The 26,461-nt window shown below is 47.7% G+C and overlaps 1 protein-coding gene across 1 annotated transcript in view; it reads left to right on the top strand.

The window, feature by feature from the left end:
• SPRED1 (sprouty related EVH1 domain containing 1) overlaps positions 1 to 17,190 on the top strand; it is an 82,511-nt gene extending 65,321 nt beyond the window's left edge. Inside the window, exons 9-10 of the mRNA XM_054400700.1 lie at positions 13,477 to 13,635; positions 16,531 to 17,190. Of these exons, the coding sequence (XP_054256675.1) occupies positions 13,477 to 13,635; positions 16,531 to 17,190 (819 nt within the window). The remainder of the gene's footprint in view (positions 1 to 13,476; positions 13,636 to 16,530) is intronic.
• The last annotated feature ends 9,271 nt before the right edge of the window (positions 17,191 to 26,461 follow it).

Raw genomic sequence — 26,461 nt, 5'->3', positions numbered from 1 at the left:
CTCTTCTGTAGTTGCATCACCTCTTCTGTAGCTGCATCACCTCTTCTGTAGCTGCATCACCTCTTCCGTAGCTGCATCACCTCTTCTGTAGCTGCATCACCTCTTCCGTAGCTGCATCACCTCTTCTGTAGCTGCATCACCTCTTCCGTGGCTGCATCACCTCTTCCGTAGCTGCATCACCTCTTCCGTGGCTGCATCACCTCTTCTGTAGCTGCATCACCTCTTCGTAGCTGCATCACCTCTTCCGTAGCTGCATCACCTCTTCTGTGGCTGCATCACCTCTTCTGTGGCTGCATCACCTCTTCTGTAGTTGCATCACCTCTTCTGTGGCTGCATCACCTCTTCCGTAGTTGCATCACCTCTTCCGTAGCTGCATCACCTCTTCCGTAGCTGCATCACCTCTTCTGTAGCTGCATCACCTCTTCTGTAGCTGCATCACCTCTTCCGTAGCTGCATCACCTCTTCTGTAGCTGCATCACCTCTTCTGTGGCTGCATCACCTCTTCCGTAGCTGCATCACCTCTTCGTAGCTGCATCACCTCTTCCGTAGCTGCATCACCTCTTCTGTAGCTGCATCACCTCTTCCGTAGCTGCATCACCTCTTCTGTAGCTGCATCACCTCTTCTGTAGCTGCATCACCTCTTCCGTAGCTGCATCACCTCTTCTGTAGCTGCATCACCTCTTCTGTAGCTGCATCACCTCTTCCGTAGCTGCATCACCTCTTCCGTAGCTGCATCACCTCTTCCGTGGCTGCATCACCTCTTCCGTAGCTGCATCACCTCTTCCGTGGCTGCATCACCTCTTCCGTAGCTGCATCACCTCTTCCGTAGCTGCATCACCTGTTCTGTGCCTTCATCGCCTGTTCTGTGCCTTCATCACCTCTTCTGTAGCTGCATCACCTCTTCTGTGCCTTCATCACCTCTTCTGTAGCTGCATCACCTCTTCTGTGCCTTCATCACCTCTTCTGTAGCTGCATCACCTGTTGTGTAGCTGCATCACCTCTTCTGTGCCTTCATCACCTCTTCTGTAGCTGCATCACCTCTTCTGTGCCTTCATCACCTCTTCTGTAGCTGCATCACCTCTTCTGTGCCTTCATCACCTCTTCTGTAGCTGCATCACCTCTTCTGTGCTGCATCACCTCTTCTGTAGCTGCATCACCTCTTCTGTGCCTTTATCACCTCTTCTGTGGCTGCGTCACCTCTTCTGTGGCTGCATCACCTCTTCTGTGGCTGCATCACCTCTTCTGTGCCTTCATCACCTCTTCTGTGCCTTCATCACCTCTTCTGTAGCTGCATCACCTCTTCTGTGCCTTCATCACCTCTTCTGTAGCTGCATCACCTCTTCTGTGGCTGCATCACCTCTTCTGTGGCTGCATCACCTCTTCTGTGCCTTCATCACCTCTTCTGTGCCTTCATCACCTCTTCTGTAGCTGCATCACCTCTTCTGTGGCTGCATCACCTCTTCTGTAGCTGCATCACCTCTTCTGTAGCTGCATCACCTCTTCTGTAGTTGCATCACCTCTTCTGTAGCTGCATCACCTCTTCTGTGGCTGCATCACCTCTTCTGTGGCTGCATCACCTCTTCTGTAGCTGCATCACCTCTTCTGTAGCTGCATCACCTCTTCTGTGGCTGCATCACCTCTTCTGTGGCTGCATCACCTCTTCTGTAGCTGCATCACCTCTTCTGTGGCTGCATCACCTCTTCTGTGGCTGCATCACCTCTTCTGTGGCTGCATCACCTCTTCTGTAGCTGCATCACCTCTTCTGTAGCTGCATCACCTCTTCTGTGGCTGCATCACCTGTGCCTTCATCACCTGTGCCTTCATCACCTGTGCCTTCATCACCTGCATCACTTGTTGTGTAGCTGCATCACCTCTTCTGTGCCTTCATCACCTCTTCTGTAGCTGCATCACCTGCTGTGTAGCTGCGTCACCTGTTCTGTAACTGCATCACCTGTCACAGCTGTCTGACTTCTGTCATGTTTACTTCCTGGGAAGAGAGAGAGCTCTGCACACCCTCAGGTGGAACTATGCCTTGGGGACTGGGTTGGGAGGAAGTTTGGCTCTTTTGGTGTCAAACCAGGCAGTTTGAATGCAGCAGGCAAGCAGCTTGCTCAAGTCAGTTTGCTTCCTTGTTCACAGATTGCCTCAGATTCTTGTCCCCAACCAAATACAAACTTCTTGCTCTAAAACTCAGCCAGCTCCACTGTAAAAAAAAAAAAAAAAAAAACCAAACTAAAAATCAGAATTTTTTTTTCTTAGAAGTGTTTTTATATAGATTTTAGATACTAAAATGTGTAACTCCTGCTGTTGAGACCTGAAAAATAGAGCAGTGGAGCCTTCATTTACAGAATCATCACAGGATTAACCAGGTTGGAAAAGACCTTTGAGATCATCAAGTCCAACCTATCACCCAGCACCATCTAATCAACTAAACCATGGCACTGATTTCTTTCAGGCTTTCCTGATTCAGCCATCCTGGGGCTGCTTATAGGCTGCCAACACTTTTTTTTTTATTAAGAAAGTTTTGGAGTAATAAGAATTAAGAGCAGTTATGCTTTGGAGTCTCCTACTACTGGCAGAAGAAAAATTACAGGCAGGGGAGAAAAAACAAATAGAAAAGTTCAGCTTCTTCTTTCAGGAACATGAAAGGGAAAAAGCCTGCAACTTACAGGCATCTCAAGTGGGTTTTGGTGCATGCAAGGAGGATGTAAATGCTTCCTGTGCCTCATTTGTAGCTGCACTGTATTATTAACATCTGAATTGAGTTTGCCTGTGACCAAACAGAAAAGTTCACAAATGGTTTATATTTGACAAAAAAACACTAACTTACAGTCATCACTTGTAAGGGAATGTAAAGTGATTTACCCTGGCTTGTTCTGATGGAGAAGGAAATGCTACCTGATGAAACACTACAGATTGGCAACACTTAGTGCATTTCATTAATTGCCTATGGGTAGTTCCTAGAAGGAGAAGTCAGACTCTTAGCCATTTGAAATGAATCTAACAATCTCTTGTGCTGAAATCATTTGGATTTGGTAAAGCTTTTTATGGAGTATCTTTCAAGAAGGGAGAGGAAATGTACTACATTTTTTTCTCACCACTATCCCTAACAGCCTCTTTGTGTCTGCATCTCTCTCATTTCCACAGGGTTATGCTTTGTGTTCTTAATGTATTGGTCACTTCCTTGCTATCCCTAACAAAACTCTCATATGTTTTATATATTGAGGTAGAACAGCTTTGGAAGCAAGAATCACACAATGGGTTGGGTTGGGAGGGACCTCCAAAGGTCATCCAGTCTAACCCCCCCTGCAGTCAGCAGGGACATCCTCCACTAGATCAGGTTGCTCTGAGCCTTGTCCAGTCTCACCTTGAATATGTGGAGGGATGGAGCCTCAACCACCTCCCTGGGCAACCTGTTGCAGTGTTCCAGCAACGTCCTGGTGCAGAACTTGTTCCTCACATCCAATCTCAATCTGCTCTGCTCTCATTTCAAGCCATTGTCCCTGGTCCTGTCCCTGCAGGCCTTTGGGAACAGTCCCTCTGCAGCCTTCTTGCAGGTCCCTTCAGGTCCTGGCAGGCTGCTCTTAGGTCTGCCTGGAGCCTTCTCTTCTCCAGGCTGCACACCCCCAGCTCCCTCAGCCTGTCCTCATAGCAGAGCTGCTCCAACCCCCTGAGCATTTTCCTGGACCTTCTCCACTGGGTCCATGTCCTTCCTGTGCTGAGGGCTCCAGAGCTGAATGCAGAACTCCAGCTGAGGTCTCCCCAGACTAGAGCAGACGGTCAGGATCCCCTCTCTCCACCTCTGGCCATGCTGGTTTTGGTGCAGTCCAGGCTGCAAGCTCAGACTGTTGGCTCAAATGCTTAACTTTCCACTTACCTGGATACTCAATGTTGGCACGTCAAATACCTTTATTTTTTCACTTTAAACCCTACAAAACATTCAGAGTAATCTAGGCACTCTTTCAGCCCATGTCAGAAGTAGGTACCTGATTGTAACAGAGTTTCTTTGCCAAATATGAAAATAGTTGATCCAGCATCCCCCTGCACTCACCTCAGGTGAGGCCACAGCTGGAGTGCTGTGTTCAGCTCTGGGCTCTCACTGCAGGAAGGACATTGAGGGGCTGGAGCCTGTCCAGAGCAGGGCAGTGAGGCTGGAGAAGGGCCTGGAGCCCCTGGGCTAGAGGAGGGGCTGAGGGAGCTGGGGGTGTGCAGGCTGGAGAAGAGGAGGCTGAGGGAGACCTCATTGCTCTCCACAGCTCCCTGAAGGGAGGTTGGAGTGAGGAGGGGACAGCCTCTGCTCCTTGGTGGCAAGGGACAGGAGCAGAGGGAATGGTTCCAAGCTGCACCAGGGGAGGTTCAGGCTGGATGCTAGGAAATATTTCTTCACTGAGAGGGCTCTCAGCCATTGGAATGGTCTGCCCAGGGCAGTGCTGGAGTCACCATCCCTGGGGGTGTTCAAGCAACCTGTGGAGCTGGTGCTTAGGGACATGGTTTATTGCTGGGTGGAGGGTTGGACTGGATGAGCTTGGAGGTCTCTTCCAACCAGATGTTTTCTGTGATTCTGTGATCAGCCTTAGATACAGCTACAGCAGAAGGGCTCTGGGATTTTGGCAACCTGTGTGATTTTTTAACCAGCTAAGAAACAAAAGGAAAAAAAAACACCACTTCAACATGTCTTGTGTTTGCTAGCATCAAACAGCAGATTTTCAGGCCTCATGGGAGGTAAAAGCAAGGAGTGGGTGCAACAGCAATGTGGCCTCCCCTCCATCCTGGTGTGCAGTCCCTGAACTGACTCAGAGCGGAGTATTTTTAACCGTGCTCACAGAACAATGTTGAATCCTCTCCCAAGCAAATTCTCTCTCTGGCAAACTGGGAGAAGCGAGGAGAGAAAATGTGAAGAAGAGGAGGGAAGCTGGGTCTGGTTTTCATTTTCTCCCCAGCTGTCATCTGGCTTTGAATTCTGCTGGAGAGCTGCAGCTGGAGTGGGTTTATTGCTTTCCCCAGCATCCTTTCGCCCGCACGCACAGAAAGGGTTTTAGGAGTCTTGGGGAAAAAAAAAAAAAAAAGAAAATTAACAAAAAAAAAAAATGGAGAGTATCTCTTAGCAACCATAGGCCAGTAATTATTCTAGCAGCAGCTGGGAGCAAACCAGATTTCCATTGTGCATTAAAAACTGGCCTAGGTTACTCCACAGATGATACTACTGGGCAGCCTGTGCCAGGCTGGGCTTTGCAGGGGCTGTGTGCTGCTTGTCTACTGCATTCAAACTGCCTGGTTTGACACCAAAAGAGCCAAACTTCCTCCCAACCCAATCCCCAAGGCATAGTTCCACCTGAGGGTGTGCAGAGCTCTCTCTGTCTTCCCAGGAAGCAAACATGACAGAAGTCAGACAGCTCTGCACCAACTCCTTTGTGTATTTCTGTTGGACTGAGGCTTTTGTAGTGCTGCAAACAACCTGCACAGCAGGCATTCACTGAACAGCTCACAGGAATTCTGATCCTCTCAGCAACCTTTCCAAGCACCTGAAGTGCAGGTGGGGTTTAATGCTGAGATTTTAACATCCTTGGTGAACAACAGAGAGACTAGAGAAACTCTTACTGAAGCTGTCAGGCAGAAGCCCAGAACGTGAGGGCTTGGAAGGGACCTTGAAGCTCCTCCAGTTCCAAACTCCCTACCCTGGGCAGGGACACCTTCCCCTAGAGCAGGTTTGACAGTCTGCTGGTCCTGAAACAGTTGATGACTACTCCATATTCTTAGCAACCATAGGCCAGTAATGATTCTAGCAGCAGCTGGGAGCAGCCTAGCTTTCTGTTGTGCATTAAACTCTGGCTGAGGTTACTCCACAGATGATGCTACTGAGGAGCCTACACCAGGGCTGTGCTTTGCAGAGGCTGTGCAGGGGAAAGGGTGTTGGCTGTGGGTGGTGTCATTGCTCAGGACAGTAGGAAAGAGAGGGGAATGTGTGCATCTGCACATCTGTAATGGGCTGGGTGCTTAACAGGCCAAACTTAGTCTGGGGGGAAACTTTTACATCTTTGCTTTTGAGTTCAGTGCATTTCCAATACAACAGCATCTGTTTCCAGGGCCTCTCCTTACAGCTTGGCAGGGTCTGTGCTATAAATGTGGGGTTTCAGGGCTTGGACCTTGTCATGAAGCATCACTTTGGTGCAGGAGGTGTTGGCCAAAGGAAGCCCTTTTGATTCTGCCAACCATGGTTTGGCTGTGTCTAAACTCTCTGCTGAATTAAGACTACAAAATTCAGGATACTCACCTGGCATTGCTGTGGCTCTAAACTCTCAGTTCCATTAAGAAATCAGAGTTCAGGATCTTCATCTGGCATCTCTGTAGTTCTCTGCCCTGGTGAGACCACAGCTGCAATACTGTGTCCAGTTTTGGGCTCCCAAATTCAAGAGAGACAGGGCCCTGCTGGAGAGAATCCAATGGAGAGCTGCAAGGATAATGGAAGGACTTGAACATCTCCTCTGTGAAGAGAGATTGAGAGCCCTGGGGCTGTTTAGTGTGGACAGAAGAAGGCTGAGAGGGATCTGATCAATGTCTATCAATAGCTGAGGGGTGGGGTTCAGGAAGGAAGGGACAGGGACAGGCTCTGCTCAGCTGCACCCTGGGATAGGACAAGGGACAATGGATAGAAACGCCAGCACAGGAGGTTCCACCTCAACATGAGGAGGAACTTCTTGACTGTGAGGGTCCCAGAGCACTGGAACAGGCTGCCCAGAGAGGTTGTGGAGTCTCCTTCTCTGGAGCCTTTCCAGCCCCATCTGGATGTGTTCCTGTGTGACCTGTGCTGGATTCTCTGGTCCTGCTCTGGCAGGGGGCTTGGACTCCATGATCTCCAGAGGTCCCTTCCAACCCCTGACATCCTCTGATCCTATGCTAGGATTCACAAAACAGAAATTCCTCCTCATTTCCTCTCCAGAATTCTTCATTTCCTACCCAAATCTGGAGGATGAGCTCTCCAGGGCAGACGAGGTGGTGCCAATAGTTCAGCCTGCTCTGGCAGGGGGGTTGGAGCCAATGACCTCTGGAGGTCCCTTCCAACCCCTAACCTTCTGTGATTCTGTGCTGTTTGGAGGCTCAGTAAGATCACAAGTGCCCCCCTCTCTTGGATTTTTCCCCAGGTTAGACAATGTCCACTTACCTGTGGTGCCTAGGCTGGCATGCTGAGGGTTGTGCATTCCAAAGAGCTGCCTCATGAGTTCTTGCCTTCCAAAGGTCAGATGCCTCTCTCTGTCTCCTGCCACCCCTGAATTTGTCCTTGGAAGTCAGTCAGCTTGGATTGTGGTGCCTGGGTTGGAGCTGTATAAAAGCATTCCTGCATAACTGCCCTGCAGAAGGGCACAAAGTCTTGCTTTAAGGTGGAGGTTTGTGTTCCATACAGCAGTGTCTGCCCCACTAGTCAGCACTGGAGGAGATGCTCAGCACCTCCATCCTTTATTAGCTGGAGCCCTTCTGGACTGCCAAGGGGAGCTGTGGGGCTGCCTGTGTGAGCAAGTGCAAGTGTCCTGCTTGCTCTAAAGTGTGGGGAGTTTTGGGGGGGGGAGGGGGTGAACTGCCAAAAAACCACACAAATAAAACCTGTGGATGACCTATGGGGACAGGGAGCAATGCAGGTTGTTGCAAGGATAAAGTCTGCCTGCTGGCTGCTCTCTGCTTTCTCCCTGGAAAGGAAGGAGGAGGAGTTTCTGCAGGTCTCATCCTGCCCCCTAGACCACTCCAGCTGATAACAGCTGGGGCAGTGTGGGGGTTGTGTGCAACAGGAGGTGTTTTAGGAGTAAAAAATGCAGTATGAAACTGACTGCAGCAGCAAAAAAAGTGTCTTATTTTAGCAGCAAAAAGGGCAGTGCGGAGACATTTTAGCAGCAAAGAGTGCAATATAAAACATTTTAGCAGCAACAAGTGCAATATGAGAAAACTTAGTAGCAAAAAGTGCAATGTGAGAGATTTTGGGAGCAAAAAGTGCAATATTGTGACATTTTAGGAGCAAAAAGTGCAATATGACACTTATTTTAGCAGCAGAAAGTGCAATATTAAGGAATTTTAGGAGCAAAAAGTGCAATATGAGACATTTTAGGAGAAAAAAAGTGCATTTCAAACTTATTTGAGCACCAAAAAAGTGCAATATTGAGGCATTTTAGCAGCAAAAAGTGCAATATGAGACATTTTAGGAGTAAAAAGTGCAATATGAAACTTACTTCAGCAGCAGGAAGTGCAATGTGAAACTTATTTTAGCAGCCAAAAGTGCAATATTGAGACATCTTAGGAGAAAAAGTGCAATATGAAACTCAATTTAGCAGCTAAAAGCACAAAATGAGAAATTTTAGCTGCAAAAAGTACAGTGTGAGAGATTTTAGGAGTAGAAAGTGCAATAAGAAACTTACTCCAGCAGCAGAAAGTGCAATTTAAAACTTACTTTAGCAGCAAAAAGTGCAATATGAGATGTTTTAGGAGCAAAAAAGTGCAATTTAAACCTTATTTTAGCAGCAAAAAGTGCAATATGCAGACATTTTAGGAGCAAAAAGTGCAATATGAGACTTTTTAGGAGTAAAAAGTGCAACATGAAACTTACTTCAGCAGCAGAAAATGCAATATGAGACATTTTAGGAGTAAAAAAGTGCAATGTAATACTTATTTTAGGAGCAAAAAGTGCAATATGAGAAATTTCAGCATCAAAAAGTGCAATATGAGAGATTTTAGGAGTAAAAAGTGCAGTGTGAAATTTCAGCAGCAGAAAGTGCAATATGAAACTTATTTTAGCAGCAAAAAGTGCAATATTGAGACATTTTAGCAGCAGAAAGTGCAATATGAGAAATTTTAGGAGCAGAAAGTGCAATATGAGAGATTTTAGGAGTAAAAAGTGCAGTATGAAACTTACTTCAACAGCAGAAAGTGCAATATGAAACATATTTTAGCAGCAAAAAGTGCAATTTAAAAACTTATTTTAGAAGAAAAAGTGCAATATGAAACTTATTTTAGCAGCAAAAAGTGCCATATGAGACATTTTAGGTGCAAAAAAAGTGCAATTTAAAACTTATTTTAACATCAAAAAGTGCAATATTGAGACATTTTAGGAGCAAAAAGTGGAATATGAGAAATTTTAGGAGCAGGAAGTGCCATATGAGAGATTTTAGGAGTAAAAAGTGCAGTATGAAACTTACTTCAGCATCAGAAAGTGCAATATGAAACTTATAGCAGCAAAAAATGCAATATTGAGATGTTTTAGGAGAAAAAGTGCAATATATAACTTATTTTAGGAGCAAAAAGTGCCATATGAGACATTTTAGGTGCAAAAAAAGTGTAATTTAAAACTTATTTTAACATCAAAAAGTGCAATATTGAGACATTTTAGGAGCAAAAAGTGGAATATGAGAAATTTTAGGAGCAGAAAGTGCAATATGAGAGATTTTAGAAGTAAAAAGTGCAGTATGAAACTTACTTCAGCGTCAGAAAGTGCAATATGAGGGATTTTAGGAGTAAAAAAGTGCAATGTAACACTTCTTTTAGGAGCAAAAAGTGCAACATTGAGACATTTTAGGAGCAAAAACTGCAATATGAAACTTACTTTAGGGGGAAAAAAAGCTGAATATGAGACTTGCTTCAGCAGCAAAAAAAGTGCACTGTAAAAGATATTCCCAGGAGGAGCTACTCCTGCATGTCCTGTGTGTTGGTTAGGTAGTGCTTGGTGGTTTCAGTAACATGGCCTTGAGCTCTGAGGTGTGTTCCTGGCTTCAGCAGTTTCTCCTTGTAAGCATTTAGCAGATCCCTCAAACCAAAAATAGTTGGAGGCATCTCTTCCTCATTCTGGATGCAGCTCTTCCTGTGGTTTGAGCCCAGAGTTTCTGTGTCATTGGGCAATGTGCATGCAGGAGTAGCTCCTGCTGCTGGGAATGTGTTTCATGGTGCACTTTTTTTTTTGCTCCTAAAATCAGTCTCACATTGCACTTTTTTTTTTTTTCTGCTAAAATAAGACTCACATTGCACTTTTTGCTGCTAAAATGGTAGTTAAAATAAATCCTTGCATGCACCAAAACCCACTGGAGATGGCTGTAAGTTGCAGGCTTTTTCCCATTCATGTTGAGAGGAAGCCCAAAGCAACAATTCCTGAAAGAACAAGCTGAACTTCTATTTTTTTAGCTCCCCTGCCTGTAATTTTTCTTCTGCCAGTAGTAGGAAACTCCAAAGCATAACTGCTCCCATTTCTTATTACTTCAAAACTGTTAAGAAAAAAAAGGAAAAAGTGTTGGTAGCCTATAAATGAGAGAGATGCAGACACAAAGAGGCTGTTAGGGATAGTGGTGAGAAAAAAATGTAGTACATTTCCTCTCCCTTCTTGAAAGATACTCCACAAAAAGCTTTACCAAACCCAAATGATTTCAGCACAAGAGATTGTTAGATTCATTTCAAATGGCTAAGAGTCTGACTTCTCCTTCTAGGAACTACCCATAGGCAATTAATGAAATGCACTAAGTGTTGCCAATCTGTAGTGTTTCATCAGGTAGCATTTCCTTCTCCATCAGAACAAGCCAGGGTAAATCACACTCCCTTACAAGTGATGACTGTCAAGTTAGTGTTTTTTTGTCAAATATAAACCATTTGTGAACTTTTCTGTTTGGTCACAGGCAAACTCAATTCAGATGTTAATAATACAGTGCAGCTACAAATGAGGCACAGGAAGCATTTACATCCTCCTTGCATGCACCAAAACCCACTTGAGATGCCTGTAAGTTGCAGGCTTTTTCCCTTTCATGTTCCTGAAATAATAATAAAAAATAATAATAATAATAATAGTAATAAATATATTTATAGTTATAATAATTTTTTTTCTCCCCTGCCTGTAATTTTTCTTCTGCCAGTAGTAGGAGACTCCAAAGCTTAACTGCTCTCAATTCTTATTACTCCAAAACTTTTTCAATAAAAAAAAAGTGTTGGCAGCCTATAGGCAGCCCCAGGATGGCTGAATCAGGAAAGCCTGAAAGAAATCAGTGCCATGGTTTAGTTGATTAGATGGTGCTGGGTTGGACTTGATGATCTCAAAGGTCTTTTCCAACCTGGTTAATCCTGTGATGATTCTGTAAATGAAGGCTCCACTGCTCTATTTTTCAGGTCTCAACAGCAGGAGTTACACATTTTAGTATCTAAAATCTATATAAAAACACTTCTAAGAAAAAAAAATTCTGATTTTTAGTTTTTTTTTTTTTTTTTTTACAGTGGAGCTGGCTGAGTTTTAGAGCAAGAAGTTTGTATTTGGTAGGGGACAAGAATCTGAGGCAATCTGTGAACAAGGAAGCAAACTGACTTGAGCAAGCTGCTTGCCTGCTGCATTCAAACTGCCTGGTTTGACACCAAAAGAGCCAAACTTCCTCCCAACCCAGTCCCCAAGGCATAGTTCCACCTGAGGGTGTGCAGAGCTCTCTCTCTTCCCAGGAAGCAAACATGACAGAAGTCAGACAGCTGTGACAGGTGATGCAGTTACAGAACAGGTGACGCAGCTACACAGCAGGTGATGCAGCTACAGAAGAGGTGATGAAGGCACAGAACAGAAGCCCAGAACCTGAGGGCTTGACTACTTCCTCTTCTTAACTAAACAAAGCAATTCTACTCCTTCATCTTTTCTGCTTCACTCCTTAGAGGTTACAAATGGCAGTTGTGGAAGATTGTTCTGATAAAGCAACAAACATCCTCCTTGCCCTCATACCCCAGTGTCAAACTACTCTGCAGTGTTTATCACAATCATAGGATGCTCTGGGTTGGAAGGGACCTCCAAAGCTCATCCAGTCCAAGAGCTGCAGTCAGCAGGGACATCCTCCACTAGATCAGGTTGCCCAGAGCCCTGTCCAGCCTCACCTTGAATACCTCCAGGGATGGGGCCCCAACCACCTCCCTGGGCAATCTGTTGCAGTGTTCCAGCAGCCTCCTGGTGCAGAACTTGTTCCTCACATCCAATCTCAATCTGCTCTGCTCTCATTTCAAACCATTGTTCCTCATGCTGTGCCTGCAGACCTTTGGGAACAGTCCCTCTGCAGCCTTCTTGTAGCCCCTTTCATGTACTGGAAGGTCACTATTAGGTCTCCCCAAAGCCTTCTCTCTGGGTTTAGTACTAGATGACCTTTGGAGGTCCCTTCCAACCCCAACCATTCTATGATTATGCAGTAAATGTTCTGGCAGCCCAATGGGATTTGTATCAAATAGTCTCTAGAGCCCCAGTCAGCTCAGCTTCAAACACAAGAACTGTTTGGTTTTCTATTCTCTTCAGAATCTGCATCATCTTCCAAGCCAATATTCCACCCAAAGAGACTTGCTTTCCTTCTTTTGAGTGGCACACATCCCGTGGATACCTCATTGCCTTGCCACATGGTCTCAATTTTGCATCAAGTTGCCTGATAGAACCTTGATGTCAAAGACAGTCATTAGTTGTTTAATACACACCTCTTGTAATTAGATATTTTAATTGAGCCAGTCTGACTCTCTTCCTTTCCAGCTGATCTTCCTTTTCATGTATTCAAAGGTCTGCTCAGCTTTGTTCTGCTTAGCCTCATCCTTTTTTTTCCTCCCAATGCATAGTTGTGGATGCTGGCAGTCTTGTGGATGGTTAGGGAAGGAGTAACCTCAGAGGCTAATCTTTCCTTCCTCAAAAATTCCTCAGACTGCTTTGGGCAACTGAGTTACAGGCAGGGATCTATGATGCCCAGGTTGTGTGAGCAGGAACTCTTTAATTTTCTGAGGCTGAAATAGTTGTCTTCTTAAATCACAGAATCACAGAGTGTCAGGGGCTGGAAGGGACCTCCAAAGCTCATCCAGTGCAACCCCCCAGCCAGAGCAGGGTCACCTAGAGCAGGTCACACAGGAACACAGCCAGGCAGGTCTTGAAGATCTCCAGAGAGGGAGACTCCACAACCCCCCTGGGCAGCCTCTTCCAGGGCTCTGTCACCCTCACAGGGAAATAATTTTTTCTCCTGTTTCCTATGCCTCAACTCCCACCCTTACCCCTTGTGCTGGCATTGGGCATCACCCAGCGGAGCCTGGCTCCAGCCTCTGGGCACTCCCCCTGCACATCTTTATCAACAGCAATGAGGTCACCTCTCAGGCTCCTCCTCTCCAAGCTACAGAGCCCTCAGCTCCCTCAGCCTCTCCTCATAAGGAAGATGTTCCACTCCCCTCATCACCTTTGTGGCTCTGTGCTGGGAACTCTCAGGCAGTTTCCTGAGGCCCTTCCTGAACTGAGGGTCCCAGAACTGGACACAATACTCCACATGTGGCCTCAGCAGGGCAGAGTAATGAGGGAAGAGAACTTCTCTCAGCCTACTCCCCACACTTGTCAAAGATGTATTTAAAAGTCCTTGTGCCCATCCTACCTTCTGCAGAGTATTAAATGGAGTTCTGGGTGACCTTGGGGAGGGTTTGGTTCTGTTTTATCCAAATGCAAAATCATTTGAAGGGAGTTGTGGTTCTGTCTTGCAGGCTACTCAAGAAAATACCTCTGGTTCATTGATGAAAGATCAGCTGTTCCAGCAGGACACTGTGGTCACCAGTGACCCCTACAACAGTGCCAACTTAAGGCCTTCAGCACTGGAGGATTTCAGCAGCAGGAGAGCCTGTTTGCCTAACCAGCCCAACCAGGTGAGAGAGCAACACCAGCAGCACTGCTTGCTTTGGCTTGCCTGCTGCAACAGCACAGCCTGGAGTGTCTGACAAGAACTGAGGCCCTCTGTGTGGTGTTGGACTCTCAGCTTCTCGAAATGGGGTCCTGGGGGGCATTCAGAGGAGGGTGTGCAGCAGAGCCAGGGAGGTTCTCCTCCCCCTCTGCTCTGCCCTGCTGAGACCTCACCTGGAATATTGCATCCAGTTGTGTGCTGCCCAGTTCAGGAGGGACAGGGATCTGCTGGAGAGAGTCCAAGGGAGGGCTGCAAGGATGCTGAAGGGACTGGAGCAGTGCCTGGGGAGGAGAGGCTGAGAGCCCTGGGGGTGGTTAGTGTGGAGAGGAGAAGGCTGAGAGGGATCTGATCAATGTCTATCAATAGCTGAGGGCTGGGGGTGAAGAGGGAGGGAACAGGGACAGGCTCTGCTCAGTTGTGCCCTGGGATAGGACAAGGGACAATGGATAGAAACTCCAGCACAGGAGGTTCCACCTCAACATGAGGAGGAACTTCTTGACTGGGAGTGTCCCAGAGCACTGGAACAGGCTGCCCAGAGAGGTTGTGGAGTCTCCTTCTCTGGAGCCTTTCCAGCCCCATCTGGATGTGTTCCTGTGTGACCTGTGCTGGATTCTCTGGTCCTGCTCTGGCAGGGGGTTGGACTGGATGGTCTTTGAAGGTCCCTTCCAGCCCCTAACATCCTCTGATCCTATGTAATGCCTGATCTAAGCTTTGCAGCTGAAATATTACAACTCTAGTATGGCAAAGGTAAGGCTTTGTGAAGGTGTTTGCCTGTGCTTGTGGTGCAACAGGCTTGAGCATCTCCCCTGTGAAGCGAGACTGAGAGCCCTGGGGCTGTTTAGTCTGGAGAAGAGAAGGCTGAGAGGGATCTGATCAATGTCTATCAATAGCTGAGGGGTGGGTGTCAAGTGGAGGGGCCAGGCTCTTTTGGGTGGTGCACAGGAATAAGACAAGGAACAATGGAGACAAACTTGAACAGAGAAGGTTTGAGTTCAACATGAGGAGAAACTTCACTGTGAGGATGCCAGAGCCCTGGAGCAGGCTGCCCAGAGAGGTTGTGGAGTCTCCTTCCCTGGAGACTTTCCAACCCCACCTGGATGCATTCTTGTGCAGACTCCCCTGGGTGCTGCTGCTCTGGCAGGGGGCTCCCGAACTGGACACCATATTCCAAAGCCAGCCTCAGCAGTGCAGAGTAGAGGAAGAGGAGAACCTTAGCTGCTTTCAAGTTTTTTGTGCCCCTGTGCCCTTTCACCATAAGGCAGAGTTTAGTTTGGTTTGAATGTGTTCCTTCTTACTGCCTTTTGAGCTAAATGATCTTAAGTTATGATTAATTCATTACAAGTTGACAACTCAAAAAGTACTTCTGTGTCTGCCTGCCAGGGTTTTAAACACAGTGGGGTTAAGTACTTCCTATCAGCTGAGGGGAGATGCCTTCAGAAGCCACTGCCAATGATTCGTCACAATGCTGAATGCTCTCCTTCAGATGGCAAAATCCTTGCCTGGAATACAGCTTGGAGAACAAGTAGCTCAATACTCTCTTGCAAAAGGGGAAGTTAGGAACAAGTTCTGCACCAAGAGGGTGGTGGAACACTGGAACAGGTTGCTCAGGGAGGTGGTTGAGGCCCCATCCCTGGGGATATTCAAGGTAAGGCTGGACAGGGCTCTGGGCAACCTGATCTATTAGAAGATGTCCCTGCTGACTGCAGGGGGGTTGGACTGGATGAGCTTTGGAGGTCCCTTCCAACCCAGACCATTCTATGATTATGTAAGTTGAGGGGGTTTGAAAGCCTGAAGTAGGAATAATGGAAAGCTTCTCCTAGAGAACAGGAGAAACTCCAAGTGGGTGTATCAGGGAGTTAATCCTGTATCAGGGGATCAGCACTGAGGAGAAATCCAATTCACCTGAGGTGCCACTGCTCTGTGGAATCAGTTGCCACTCTGAGATGGGAAAACCTCTGTTTGGAGAGGAGTTCAGGGAACAGCATCGAGTTTGATGTGGATTCCAAAACAGCCAAAGCTCTTCTGAGAGACTAAAAAGTCAGGAAGGAGTACCACAGCTGACGGTCCTAATCTGATGCAGAAGGCTCAGTGATTTCAGAAGCCTGTGAATTGTGTTAGCACTAAAAGGAGCTGGAATTTGTATCTTCAAGTAGCAAGGAAACAAAACCCAACACTTCCTAATTTTCTAATCTGCCTTACGTTGTAGATAGGCAGAAATTTGGGCCTCTGCTCTAGGAAACTTGTCTTGCTTTGAGTGCATTAAGAAGAATGTGTCAGCAGATCCAGGGAGGTTCTCCTCCCTCTCTCCTCTGCCCTAGTGAAATACCTGGAATATTGCATCCAGTTCTGGGCTGCCCAGTTCAGGAGGGACAGGAATCTGCTGGAGAGACTCCAAGGCAGGGCTCCAAGGATGCTGAAGGGACTGGAGCACTGCCTGGGGAGGAGAGGCTGAGAGCCCTGGGGCTGTTCAGTGTGGAGAGGAGAAGACTGAGAGGGATCTGATCAATGTCTATCAATAGCTGAGGGCTGGGGGTGAAGAGGGAGGGGACAGGGACAGGCTCTGCTCAGTTGCACCCTGGGATGGGACAAGGGACAATAGATAGAAACTGCAGCACAGGAGGTTCCAGCTCAACATGAGGAGGAACTTCTTGACTGTGAGGGTCCCAGAGCACTGGAACAGGCTGCCCAGAAAGGTTGTGGAGTCTCCTTCTCTGGAGCCTTTCCAGCCCCATCTGGATGTGTTCCTGTGTGAGCTGTGCTGGATTCTCTGCTCCTGCTCTGGCAGGGGGTTGGACTGGAAGATCTCCAGAGGTCCCTTCCATCCCCTAACCTCCTGTGACACAGTGCTTTGCCATTTCAGGTGCCCCTGAAGTCCCTCAGGCACGTCAGTTTCCAGGATGAAGATGAGATTGTGAGGATAAACCCTCGGGACATCCTGATCCGGCGGTATGCTGACTACCGGCATCCTGACATGTGGAAGAACGAGCTGGAGAGGGAGGAGGCAGACTCACACCCCCCCTTTTCTAAAGCAGACAGTAAAAAATCCGACTATTTATACCCCTGTGGGGATGGAACTAAGTCGAATTCCCTGAAAGACTCCAAGAGTTCTGTGGTATTTAAAACTCAGCCTTCCTCGTCCAAATTTAAGAACTCCAAGAGAAGGAAAGAGGAGGGGGAGCGCTCCCGCTGCGTCTACTGCCAGGAGAGGTTTAACCACGAAGACAACGGCCGGGGCAAGTGCCAGGATGCTCCAGACCCCATCAAAAGATGCATCTACCAAGTCAGCTGCATGCTGTGTGCAGAGAGCATGCTCTATCACTGCATGTCAGACTCGGAAGGAGACTTCTCCGACCCCTGCTCCTGCGACACCAGCGACGACAAGTTCTGCCTGCGCTGGCTGGCGCTGGTAGCCCTCTCCTTCGTGGCTCCCTGTATGTGCTGCTACCTGCCGCTGAGGGCCTGCCACCACTGTGGCGAGCTGTGTGGGTGCTGTGGAGGGAAGCATAAAGCTGCAGGATGAGGTCAGCCCTGCTGCCAAACAGAGCTGAATGCAACCTACCACGATGACGACGACGACGACGACCAACAACCAGAACGAATCTTTGTTTCCGGGAAGCATCTCACTGGGATTTGCCGAAGCTCTTTCTGTGGCAAGCTCGAAGGGGAAGAGAGAGAGAGGGAGATGCTTGGTGTGGAGGAAGGAAGCAAGGAAGACTTGTCAGACCCTTGGCATTTTCCACGTGCTAGCCATGCCTGACTGTTTCCTTGGGAGCTGCGAGTTGTGAAGGAGATTTTGGGTTCAGTTTATATTTTTATTTTATTTTTTTTTCCATGAGGGATTAAAAGGAAAGAAAAAAAAAAAAAGAAACAAACCCAACCCAAAAGCAAAGCCTTGTGGTGGTTCTTGGCTCTAAAACGAGTCCTCTAAACTCTGAGAACGTACTAAAAGGGATTAACTCGGGGCCACTTTGGACATTGAGGTGAAGTGGGGAGGTTAAGGGGTGGGGAGGGGGAGGGGAAGAAGCCTCTTCTAAAAGGCTTTTAAAAAACCTCCAGCTGAGGGGGAAGTCTCTTCACTAAACAAGTGCACTAGGGGCAGTGGGCCTGGAGACGAAGAAAGCTCACACTTGGCTAAAGGAGGAACAAAACGGATTTGAAGTGCAACTAAATCACTTATTCGTAGTCTGTTGGGGGGTTGGGGTTTTGGTTGGTGGTTTTTTTTGGGGGGGAAGGTTTCTTTTGGATTTTTTGGGGGGGGGTTTTGGTTTTGGTTTTGTTTTTTTTTCTGGAAGCAACTTTATGTATAAATAACAACAAATGTTTATATTTAACTAAATGTGTAAGGTACGAGTTCTGAGATGTTCAAACTTGCCCTTCCCTCTGCCAGGGCAGCCCTGGGCCCATCTCTGCTGTCACATTCCATGGTAGGATTGGAAATATTTAATTAGTTCATTTAGTCACTACTTTTTCAATTTTTTTGTTTTAATTCATTAATTATTCCAACAGGACAAATTTTCTCTTTATTTTTTTTCCAGCCCTGTCCCCCTTTATTTATTTATTTTTAATTAATTACTACAAATGGACAAATTTACTTTTTTTTTTCCCCCCACTCCCTTTTTTTTTTTTAACTAATTAATTATTTCAAATGGTCAACTTTGCTCTTTGGAGTTTTTCTTAAATTAGTTAATTATTCCAACTGGACAAATTTGCTCTTTTTGTTTTTAGTCTCTTTTTTGTTGGTTTGGTTTTCTTTTTAATTAATTAATTATTCCAATGGGACAAATTTGCTCTTTTTTTTTTTCAGTCTCTTCTATTTTTGTTTTTTAATTAATTAATTATTTCAAATGGACAGATTTGCTCTTTTTTTTTTTTAAGTCCCTTTTTTATTAATTAATTAATTATTCCAAATGGAGAAGTTTACTCTTTCTTTTTTGTCCCTTTTTTGTTGTTTTTTGTTTGTTTGTTTGTTTGTTTAATTAGTTAATTATTCCAAATGGACACATTTGCTCTTTTTTTTTTCTTTCAGTTCTTTCTTTGTTGTTGTTAATTAATTATTCCAAGTGGACAAATTTGCTCTTTTTTATTTCAGTCCTTTTTTTTTTATTCATTTATTTTTAATTCCTTAATTATTCTGAATGGACAAATTTGCTCTTTTTCTTTCTTTCAGTCCCATTTTTTTAATTAATTATTCCAAATGGACAATTTTTTTTTCAGTCCCTTTTTTGTTTTCCAGCCCCTTTTTTTTCTTTCTTTTTTTTTTTTTGATGATCCTTTGAGCTCCACTTTGTGTTGAGTTGCATCCACTCTGCTCACCTTAAAAAAAAAAAAAGAAATAAAACCCTTTAAAATATTAATTAATATTAATGATTCTAGTCTTGAGTGACCAATATTTTGGGTTTTTTTGGGGGGGTTTGTTTGGTTTTTTTCTGTTGTTGTCGTTAAGCACAGATGTAATTGTCTAAAATGTTCTGCTTAGAACATAACATTTATTTTTATATATAAATTACTTTGGTTTCAACATCATAGGAAAAAAAAGGAGAAAAAAAAGGAGAAAAAAAAAGGAGAAGAAAAAAAAGGAGAGAAAATAAAAAAGGAAGTTGGGGTTTTTTTGTTGTTGTTGTTGTTGCTCAACCAGCAAATTGTTTTCTTTTGGGGTGTCCTTTCCCCCTCCCCTCAAAAAAAAAAAAAGAAACAAAAAAAAAAATAGACTTTCTTGCATATTCCAATGTTCATTAAGCAAAAAGGTACATTAAGGCAGTTGTAACAACTTGTCATCAGTGTTCTTGTTTATCCTTCTGTTAAACTAGGATCCTGTTGAGCTGTTTATTCAGTACTCTAATTAAAACAAAAGATTAATAACAGCTGGGGGAACTCTCCTCGTTATTGTGAAATCCCAACTTTGCCTGCACCGACCAGGCAAGGACAAAAGGTTGCTGTGTGCTGGGTGCTGGGTTCCAGCTCGAGAAAGCAATGGCAGAGCCAGGCAAGACCTTAATTGAGGAGATCTGGAGGGAGGGAGGGGAAGGGAGAGTGTCTGACAGTGTGTGTGACTGCGCAGGGCTGCACTGTCTCTCGTGTTGTGGCTTTGTGCTTACTGAGGGTTGAGAGGAATTAAGCAGTGAACCCACAGAGAAGCTCTGAAACCATTCCAGGCTTTCCCTGCACTAGGGGACTAGGGGGAAGGGAGCAAAACTGGACGTGGGGACAGGGATCTGCTGGAGAGAGTCCAAGGGAGGGCTGCAAGGATGCTGAAGGGACTGGAGCACTGCCTGGGGAGGAGAGGCTGAGAGCCCTGGGGCTGGTTAGTGTGGAGAGGAGAAGGCTGAGAGGGATCTGATCAATGTCTATCAATAGCTGAGGGGTGGGGGTCAAGAGGGAGGGGACAGGGACAGACTCTGCTCAGTTGCACCCTGGGATAGGATCTCTTTTCTATCTCTTTTTGGTAATTGCTAAGATTCAGATTGGATGTTAGGAAGAAGTTGTTCCCCATGAGGGTGGTGAGAGACTGGCACAGGTTGCCCAGGGAGGTGGTGGAAGCCTCATCCCTGGAGGTTTTTGCAGCCAGGCTGGATGTGGCTGTGAGCAACCTGCTGTAGTGTGAGGTGTCCCTGCCCATGGCAGGGGGGTTGGAACTGGATGAGCCTTGAGGTCCCTTCCAACCCTCACAAATCTACGATTCTGCACTGGGTCAAGGGTTGGACTGGATGATCTTTGAGGTCTGTTCCACCCAGATGCTTTCAGTGAAATCTGTGGAATGGTTTGAAGCTGAGGCACAGCAGGGATCTTAGGAAGAAGGTCTTCAGTAGGAGGGTGGTGAGACTCTGGAACAACCCAGCGTAGTTGTGGCTGCCTCCTCTCATGTGGTGTTCAAAGCCAGGTTGGATGAGCCCTTGGGCAGCCAAGTGTTGTCCATGGAGGGGAGGTTGGAGTTAGATGATCTCTGAGCTTCCTTCCAACATGAGCCATTCTAGGATTCTCTGATCTGTAGTTTGTCAGGTAGGTAGTAGCAGAACTTGGAGTTGCTTGAAGGAGGGAGATCCAAGCCGTGGGAAACCATCACTGAGCAGTAAGTCCCTCACTTGTTGAAACCCTGAGTTAGGGTGGGAAGGATTCCTCCTTCAAAGCAGGGCAAGAAGGGAGCTGCCAGCAGCACTCTGCACCATCTGCTGGGGGAGAAACCTGCAGCTGCCTTCAGGCACTGGAGCTGAGCTGCCTGGCAGTGCACTGCTTCAGCTTCAGCGAGGAATTCACAGAACAGGAATTGGAGCTCTGGGGTTCTTTATCCCATCAGGCTTCTCAAGTTCTACTGATGGAGAGTGACTTTAAGCCTGTCTTTGGCTAGGTGTAAGACAGTTAGCAAGGGCTTCTTACAGGAGAGCATAAAAAACACAACTGAAATCAGAAATTCTTTTGAGTCTATCACTGGCCTCATAAGAAATACTTTATTTCTTTTTTTTTTCCCTCTAGAAGTTATCTCCTGCAGCAAAGTGATGAAGTTCTGAAGTCCACCCAGAGGGAACTTGCAAGGCCTTTTGGTTTGTGGCAGGAATGGAGCTTTGCAGGGGCACAGCTGGGGCTGTGCACTTGGGATTGGGTGCTGTGGGCAAGATTAAAGCAAGCTGCTGTGAGTGATCTACAATTCCTGTTGTAACTGAGTAGTAAACAGCAGCAAACGATGGCAGCACACTCAGATGCCTCTCCAGGCAGTCTTAGCTGTGCTCCAGCCTTAACCACTGCAGTTTCCTCTAGAGAAAGAAAGGGATTCTGAACCATGGCTTCATTTTGCACCTGGGAGTATAACAGTCCAATGGCAGATGTGTCCTCTTCACAGTCATCTCGTCAGGTGCACCTGGAGGATGATGTTGAACCCCTGTGTAAATAATGCACAGGCTCAGGGCTGTGGGGAGTAGGTCGAGGGAGGTTCTCCTCCCCCTCTACTCTGCAATGCTGAGGCCACATCTGGAATATTGTGTCCAGTTCTGGGACCCTCAGGTCAAGAAGGACCTCAGGGAACTGCTTGAGAGTTCCCAGCACAGAGCCACAAAAGTGATGAGGGGAGTGGAACATCTTCCTTATGAGGAGAGGCTGAGGGAGCTGAGGGCTCTGTAGCTTGGAGAGGAGGAGCCTGAGAGGTGACCTCATTCATGCTGATAAAGATGTGCAGGGGGAGTGCCCAGAGGCTGGAGCCAGGCTCTGCTGGGTGATGCCCAATGCCAGCACAAGGGGCAGTGGTGGAAGCTGAGGCATAGGAAGTTCCATGGAAACAGGAGGGAAAATATTTTCCCTGTGAGGGTACCATGCTGATCATGACTCAAGTCCTCCCTGCATTCTCCTTGATGACTTCATGCTCCCTCTCTCCAGCTTTTCTCTTCATTCATCTCCCAGACCTTCCACAAGATGCTAAATGCTTCCCTTTGGACTTGCCACATTTTTTGCTTTCCTCTCTCTGTCCTCACTTCTTGTGATTGTCCCCTGGGACTCAGCTCTGGGGAGGCCACAGCTGGAGTGTTGTGTCCAGTTTTGGGCACCTCAGTCCAAGAGAGATGTGGAGGTGCTGGAGCCAGGGCAGAGGAGGGCAAGGAAGCTGGGAAGGGCCTGGAGAAGAAATCTGATGAAGAGCAACTGAAGGAGCTGGGGATGGGTAGTGTGAAACAGAGGAGGCTGAGGGGAGACCTCATTGCTCTCTGCAACTACCTGAAAGGAGGTTGTGGAGAGGCTGCTGCTGGTCTCTTCTCACAGGTCATTAGTGATGGAACAAGAGGGAATGGCCTCAAGCTGTGACTGGGGAGGTTTAGACTGGACAGTAGGAAACATTTTTCCCATCAAGAGTGGTCAGGGATTGGAATGTGCTGCCCAGGGAGGTGGTGGAGTCCCCAAGCCTGGCTGTGTTTCAAGGTGGTTTGGCTGTGGTGCTTGGGGCTCTGGTTTAGGGGTGAGCCTTGTAGAGTAGGGTTGTGGGTTGGACTTGGTGCTCCTGAGGGTCTCTTCCAACTTGAATGTTTCTGTGATTCTTCAGCCTGGTCTCTGAACTGAGTCAAGCCCTGCTGAGTGTGGTGGCAGTTCTGGCTGATGACAGGATCCTCTTCCTGGCATTATTAATTGTGTATTTCCTTTCCTGGTGACCCCTGCCTTGAGGCCTTACAGCATTGTAAGGGAGGTAGAAGGATTTTCATTAAGTCATAGAATGCTCTGGGTTGGAAGGGACCTCCAAAGCTCATCCAGTCCAATCCCCTCTGCAGTCAGCAGGGACATCTTCCACTAGATCAGGTTGGGCTAAGGTCCTTCCAAGTCTTCTCTTCTCCAGGCTGAACAACCCCAGCTCCCTCAGCCTGTCCTCACAGCAGAGCTGCTCCAGCCCTGGGATCATCTTTGTGGCCTCCTCTGGACTCTCTCCAGCAGCTCTGTGTCCTTCTCCTGCTGGGGACACCAGAACTGGAGGCAGGATTGGAGGTGAGGTCTGAGCAGAGCAGAGCCAAGGGACAGAATCCCCTCTCCTGCCCTGCTGCCCACACTCCTCTGGCTGCAGCCCAGGACAGGATTTGCCTTCTGTGCTGCTGCAAACAGAGGGAAGTCTTTTCCCAAAGCTGGAGAGAACACTGTGGGCCTGCTCTTTGATGGACAAGCAGCATGTCCCAAAGTCAGTGATGGTTTGTGTCACCATCATGCATCCCAAATGAACCTTTAACAAGTGTAGGCTTCCCTCCCAGGCTGGTGGGTAAGGAGCTGCTCTCTGCAAGCTATCCAAGTGGTACAGATTTGTCAATGGCCAAACCAGATCCTGCTGTGGGCATGGACCTCTTCTGGCCTTCTGTGCCCCCTGAACATCCTGCATGAGTCAAACTCTCCCTTTGGGTAATTGATGATTAGCCTGCAGGACACATCTGTACCCCTGCCCAGGCTTAGGCTCTGTGTGTGGCAGCTGGACAGGAGAGTATTTAGACGAAACTGCTCCCATGTGCTGTGAAAAAAAATCCCTGAGGAAAGGTTGAGATCAGGAGTGATTCATGTCTGCAAAAACACAGCCTCTGACATCACCTGAGATCACAGGCTTGACTGGCAGAGCCTTTGGTGACCCTGCTGCCAGGGCTTGGTGTGACACAGCCCCAGGGGAATTGCAGGTTGCAGGTTTCTGTGCATTTCTTTCTTTGTTTGTTTGTTTTTTAATGTGTTTGTTTCTTTCCTCTCCAAGGTTCAGCTAGGGCTTAACTGTGTCCCTGACTTGGCAGATCAGCTCTGCTGGCAGGCAGCTCACCAGCTGCTGACATGTTTGGATGCTTGCCAGACTTCATGCAGCTTCTGAGATGTGGCTGGTAAGAACATGAGAATGTGGACTCTGCCCCTTGGCTCTGCTCTGCTCAGACCTCACCTCCAATCCTGCCTCCAGTTCTGGTGTCCCCAGCAGGAGAAGGACACAGAGCTGCTGGAGAGAGTCCAGAGGAGGCCACAAAGATGATCCCAGGGCTGGAGCAGCTCTGCTGTGAGGACAGGCTGAGGGAGCTGGGGGTGTTCAGCCTGGAGAAGACTCCAGGGGGACCTGAGAGCTGCCTGCCAATAGCTGAAGGGATCCTGCAGGAAGGCTGCAGAGGGACTGCTCCCAAAGGCTGCAGGGAGGCCTTAGAGCTGCCTCCCAATCCCTGATGTCATTCACCAGGTCTTCACCTTTTAATTCTTTAATTCAGCACAACCTGCTGTAAGGTGGAGGGTTGAAATTGCCCCCCCTCCCCGCCCCCAGCACTAAACTTGCCAGCCCAGCTCAGCTGGAAGCCAGTGGAAGCTGTGTTTAGAAGCAAAACTGCCAGCTCCAATGGAATGCAATGAGTTTGGCCAAAAGAGACAATACTTACTGTATTTGCAGGTATTTACAACTCATGAACAGCACAAGGACCCTCCTGGCCAAAAAACCAGGGGCAGCTGATAGCTTCTGCCTCCCTGCCCCCTGTACTGATCCCTCTGTGCTCAAAAGGGGACAAGAGAAAGGAGCAGAGGGAGATTGTGTTAGACTCAGCCAAAGCAGTGCAGCCAAGGTGAAGCAGAAGCACAAAGTGAGTGTGTCCCAGCCTGGGAGCTCCAGTGGGGCTGTTCAGCACCCTCCTGCCTTGCCTTTGTGCCCCCAGCAGGGAGCTACTGACATTTTGCTGCCTAACAATTCAACATCTGGGAAGCATTTTTCAAGGCATAGCCTAACACTGCCACAGCTGCACACCTTCAAATGCTGCCAGGGGAAGCTGCCTTCTGCTCCTTCCCCTACCTGTGGGACCCCCTCATCTACTTCCCTGACCCCTCACCTACTTCTCAGACTCCCTCACCTGCTTCCCAGACCCCTCACCTGCTTCCCAGACCCCCTCACCTGCTTCCCAGACCCCCTCACCTGCTTCCCAGACCCCCTCACCTGCTTCCCAGTCCCCTTCATCTGCTTCCCAGACCCCTCACCTGCTTCCCAGTCCCCTTCATCTGCTTCCCAGACCCCTCACCTGCTTCCCAGTCCCCTTCATCTGCTTCCCAGTCCCCTTCACCTGTTTCCCAGTCCCCTTCACCTGTTTCCCAGTCCCCTTCACCTGCTTCCCAGTCCCCTTCACTTGCTTCCCAGACCCCCTTCACCTACTTCCCAGACCCCCTCACCTACTTCTCAGACTCCCCCACCTGCTTCCCAGACTCCCCCACCTACTTCCCAGTCCTCTTCACCTGCTTCCCAGACCCTCTCACCTGCTTCCCAGACCCTCTCACCTGTTTCCCAGACCCTCTCACCTGCTTCCCATGCCACCAAAGCTCCCAAGCTCCCAGTCTGACCTGTTCTCAACTGGAGCACTGTCAGGCTGTGTCCCTTCTGTGTGCTGTACTCTAATTTTAGATGAGTGTCAGACTGTGGTTGTCCCAGTTCCACTGTCCCTCTGTACTAGGTCCAGTGCATCCATCCCAGCTGCTCCCAGGCCTGGGAGGCTGGCAGTGCTCAATGAATGAGCCACATTGATAATGTTTTTGTAAGCTGCATGCAGAAACCCTGTTGTGCTTTTCCCCCTTTACTCCCTCTGCTGTGAGAAGCCTGCATAAATTTAGTGTCACTTAGTCACACATGAGTAAGACTCTTTTAGTGCCAGGAGAGGAGAAAAATTTCATTGAAAGGCCAGTTATAAAAAAAAAAAAAATCTCTTTAATGTCTCCTGAATCCTGGAGTGCTACATCCAGCTCTGGAGCCTTCAGCACAGGAAGGACCTGATGGAGAGGGTCCAGAGGAGGAGCAGGAAAATGCTCAGGGACTTGGAGCAGCTCTGCTATGAGGACAGGCTGAGGGAGCTGGGGGTGTGCAGCCTGGAGAAGAGAAGGCTCCAGGCAGACCTAAGAGCAGCCTGCCAGGACCTGAAGGGGCTCCAAGAAGGCTGCAGAGGGACTGTTCCCAAAGGCCTGCAGGGACAGGACCAGGGACAATGGTTTGAAATGAGAGCAGAGCAGATTGAGATTGGATGTGAGGAACAAGTTCTGCACCAGGAGGCTGCTGGAACACTGCAACAGGTTGTCCAGGGAGGTAGCTGAGGCTCCATCCCTGGAAAGATTCAAGGTGAGGCTGGACAAGGCTCTGAGCAACCTGATCTGGTGGAGGACGTCCCTGCTGACTGCAGGGGGTTGGTCTGGATGAGCTCTGGAGGTCCCTTCCACCCCAACATATTCTATGACATGGATGACCAGGTGAGGCTCCTACCCTCACCCTGAATCTGAACTCTCATTCTTCAACAGGACATGGCACTGAGAGGAACTGCACTGAACTGGGTGATGATTCCATGATGCAAGAGAAGCTC

Source organism: Indicator indicator, chromosome 4 (assembly GCF_027791375.1).
Source record: "Indicator indicator isolate 239-I01 chromosome 4, UM_Iind_1.1, whole genome shotgun sequence".
NCBI lineage: Eukaryota > Metazoa > Chordata > Aves > Piciformes > Indicatoridae > Indicator > Indicator indicator.
The sequence above is the reverse complement of the archived record's forward strand: the minus strand, read 5'-3'. Positions and strand labels throughout refer to the sequence as shown.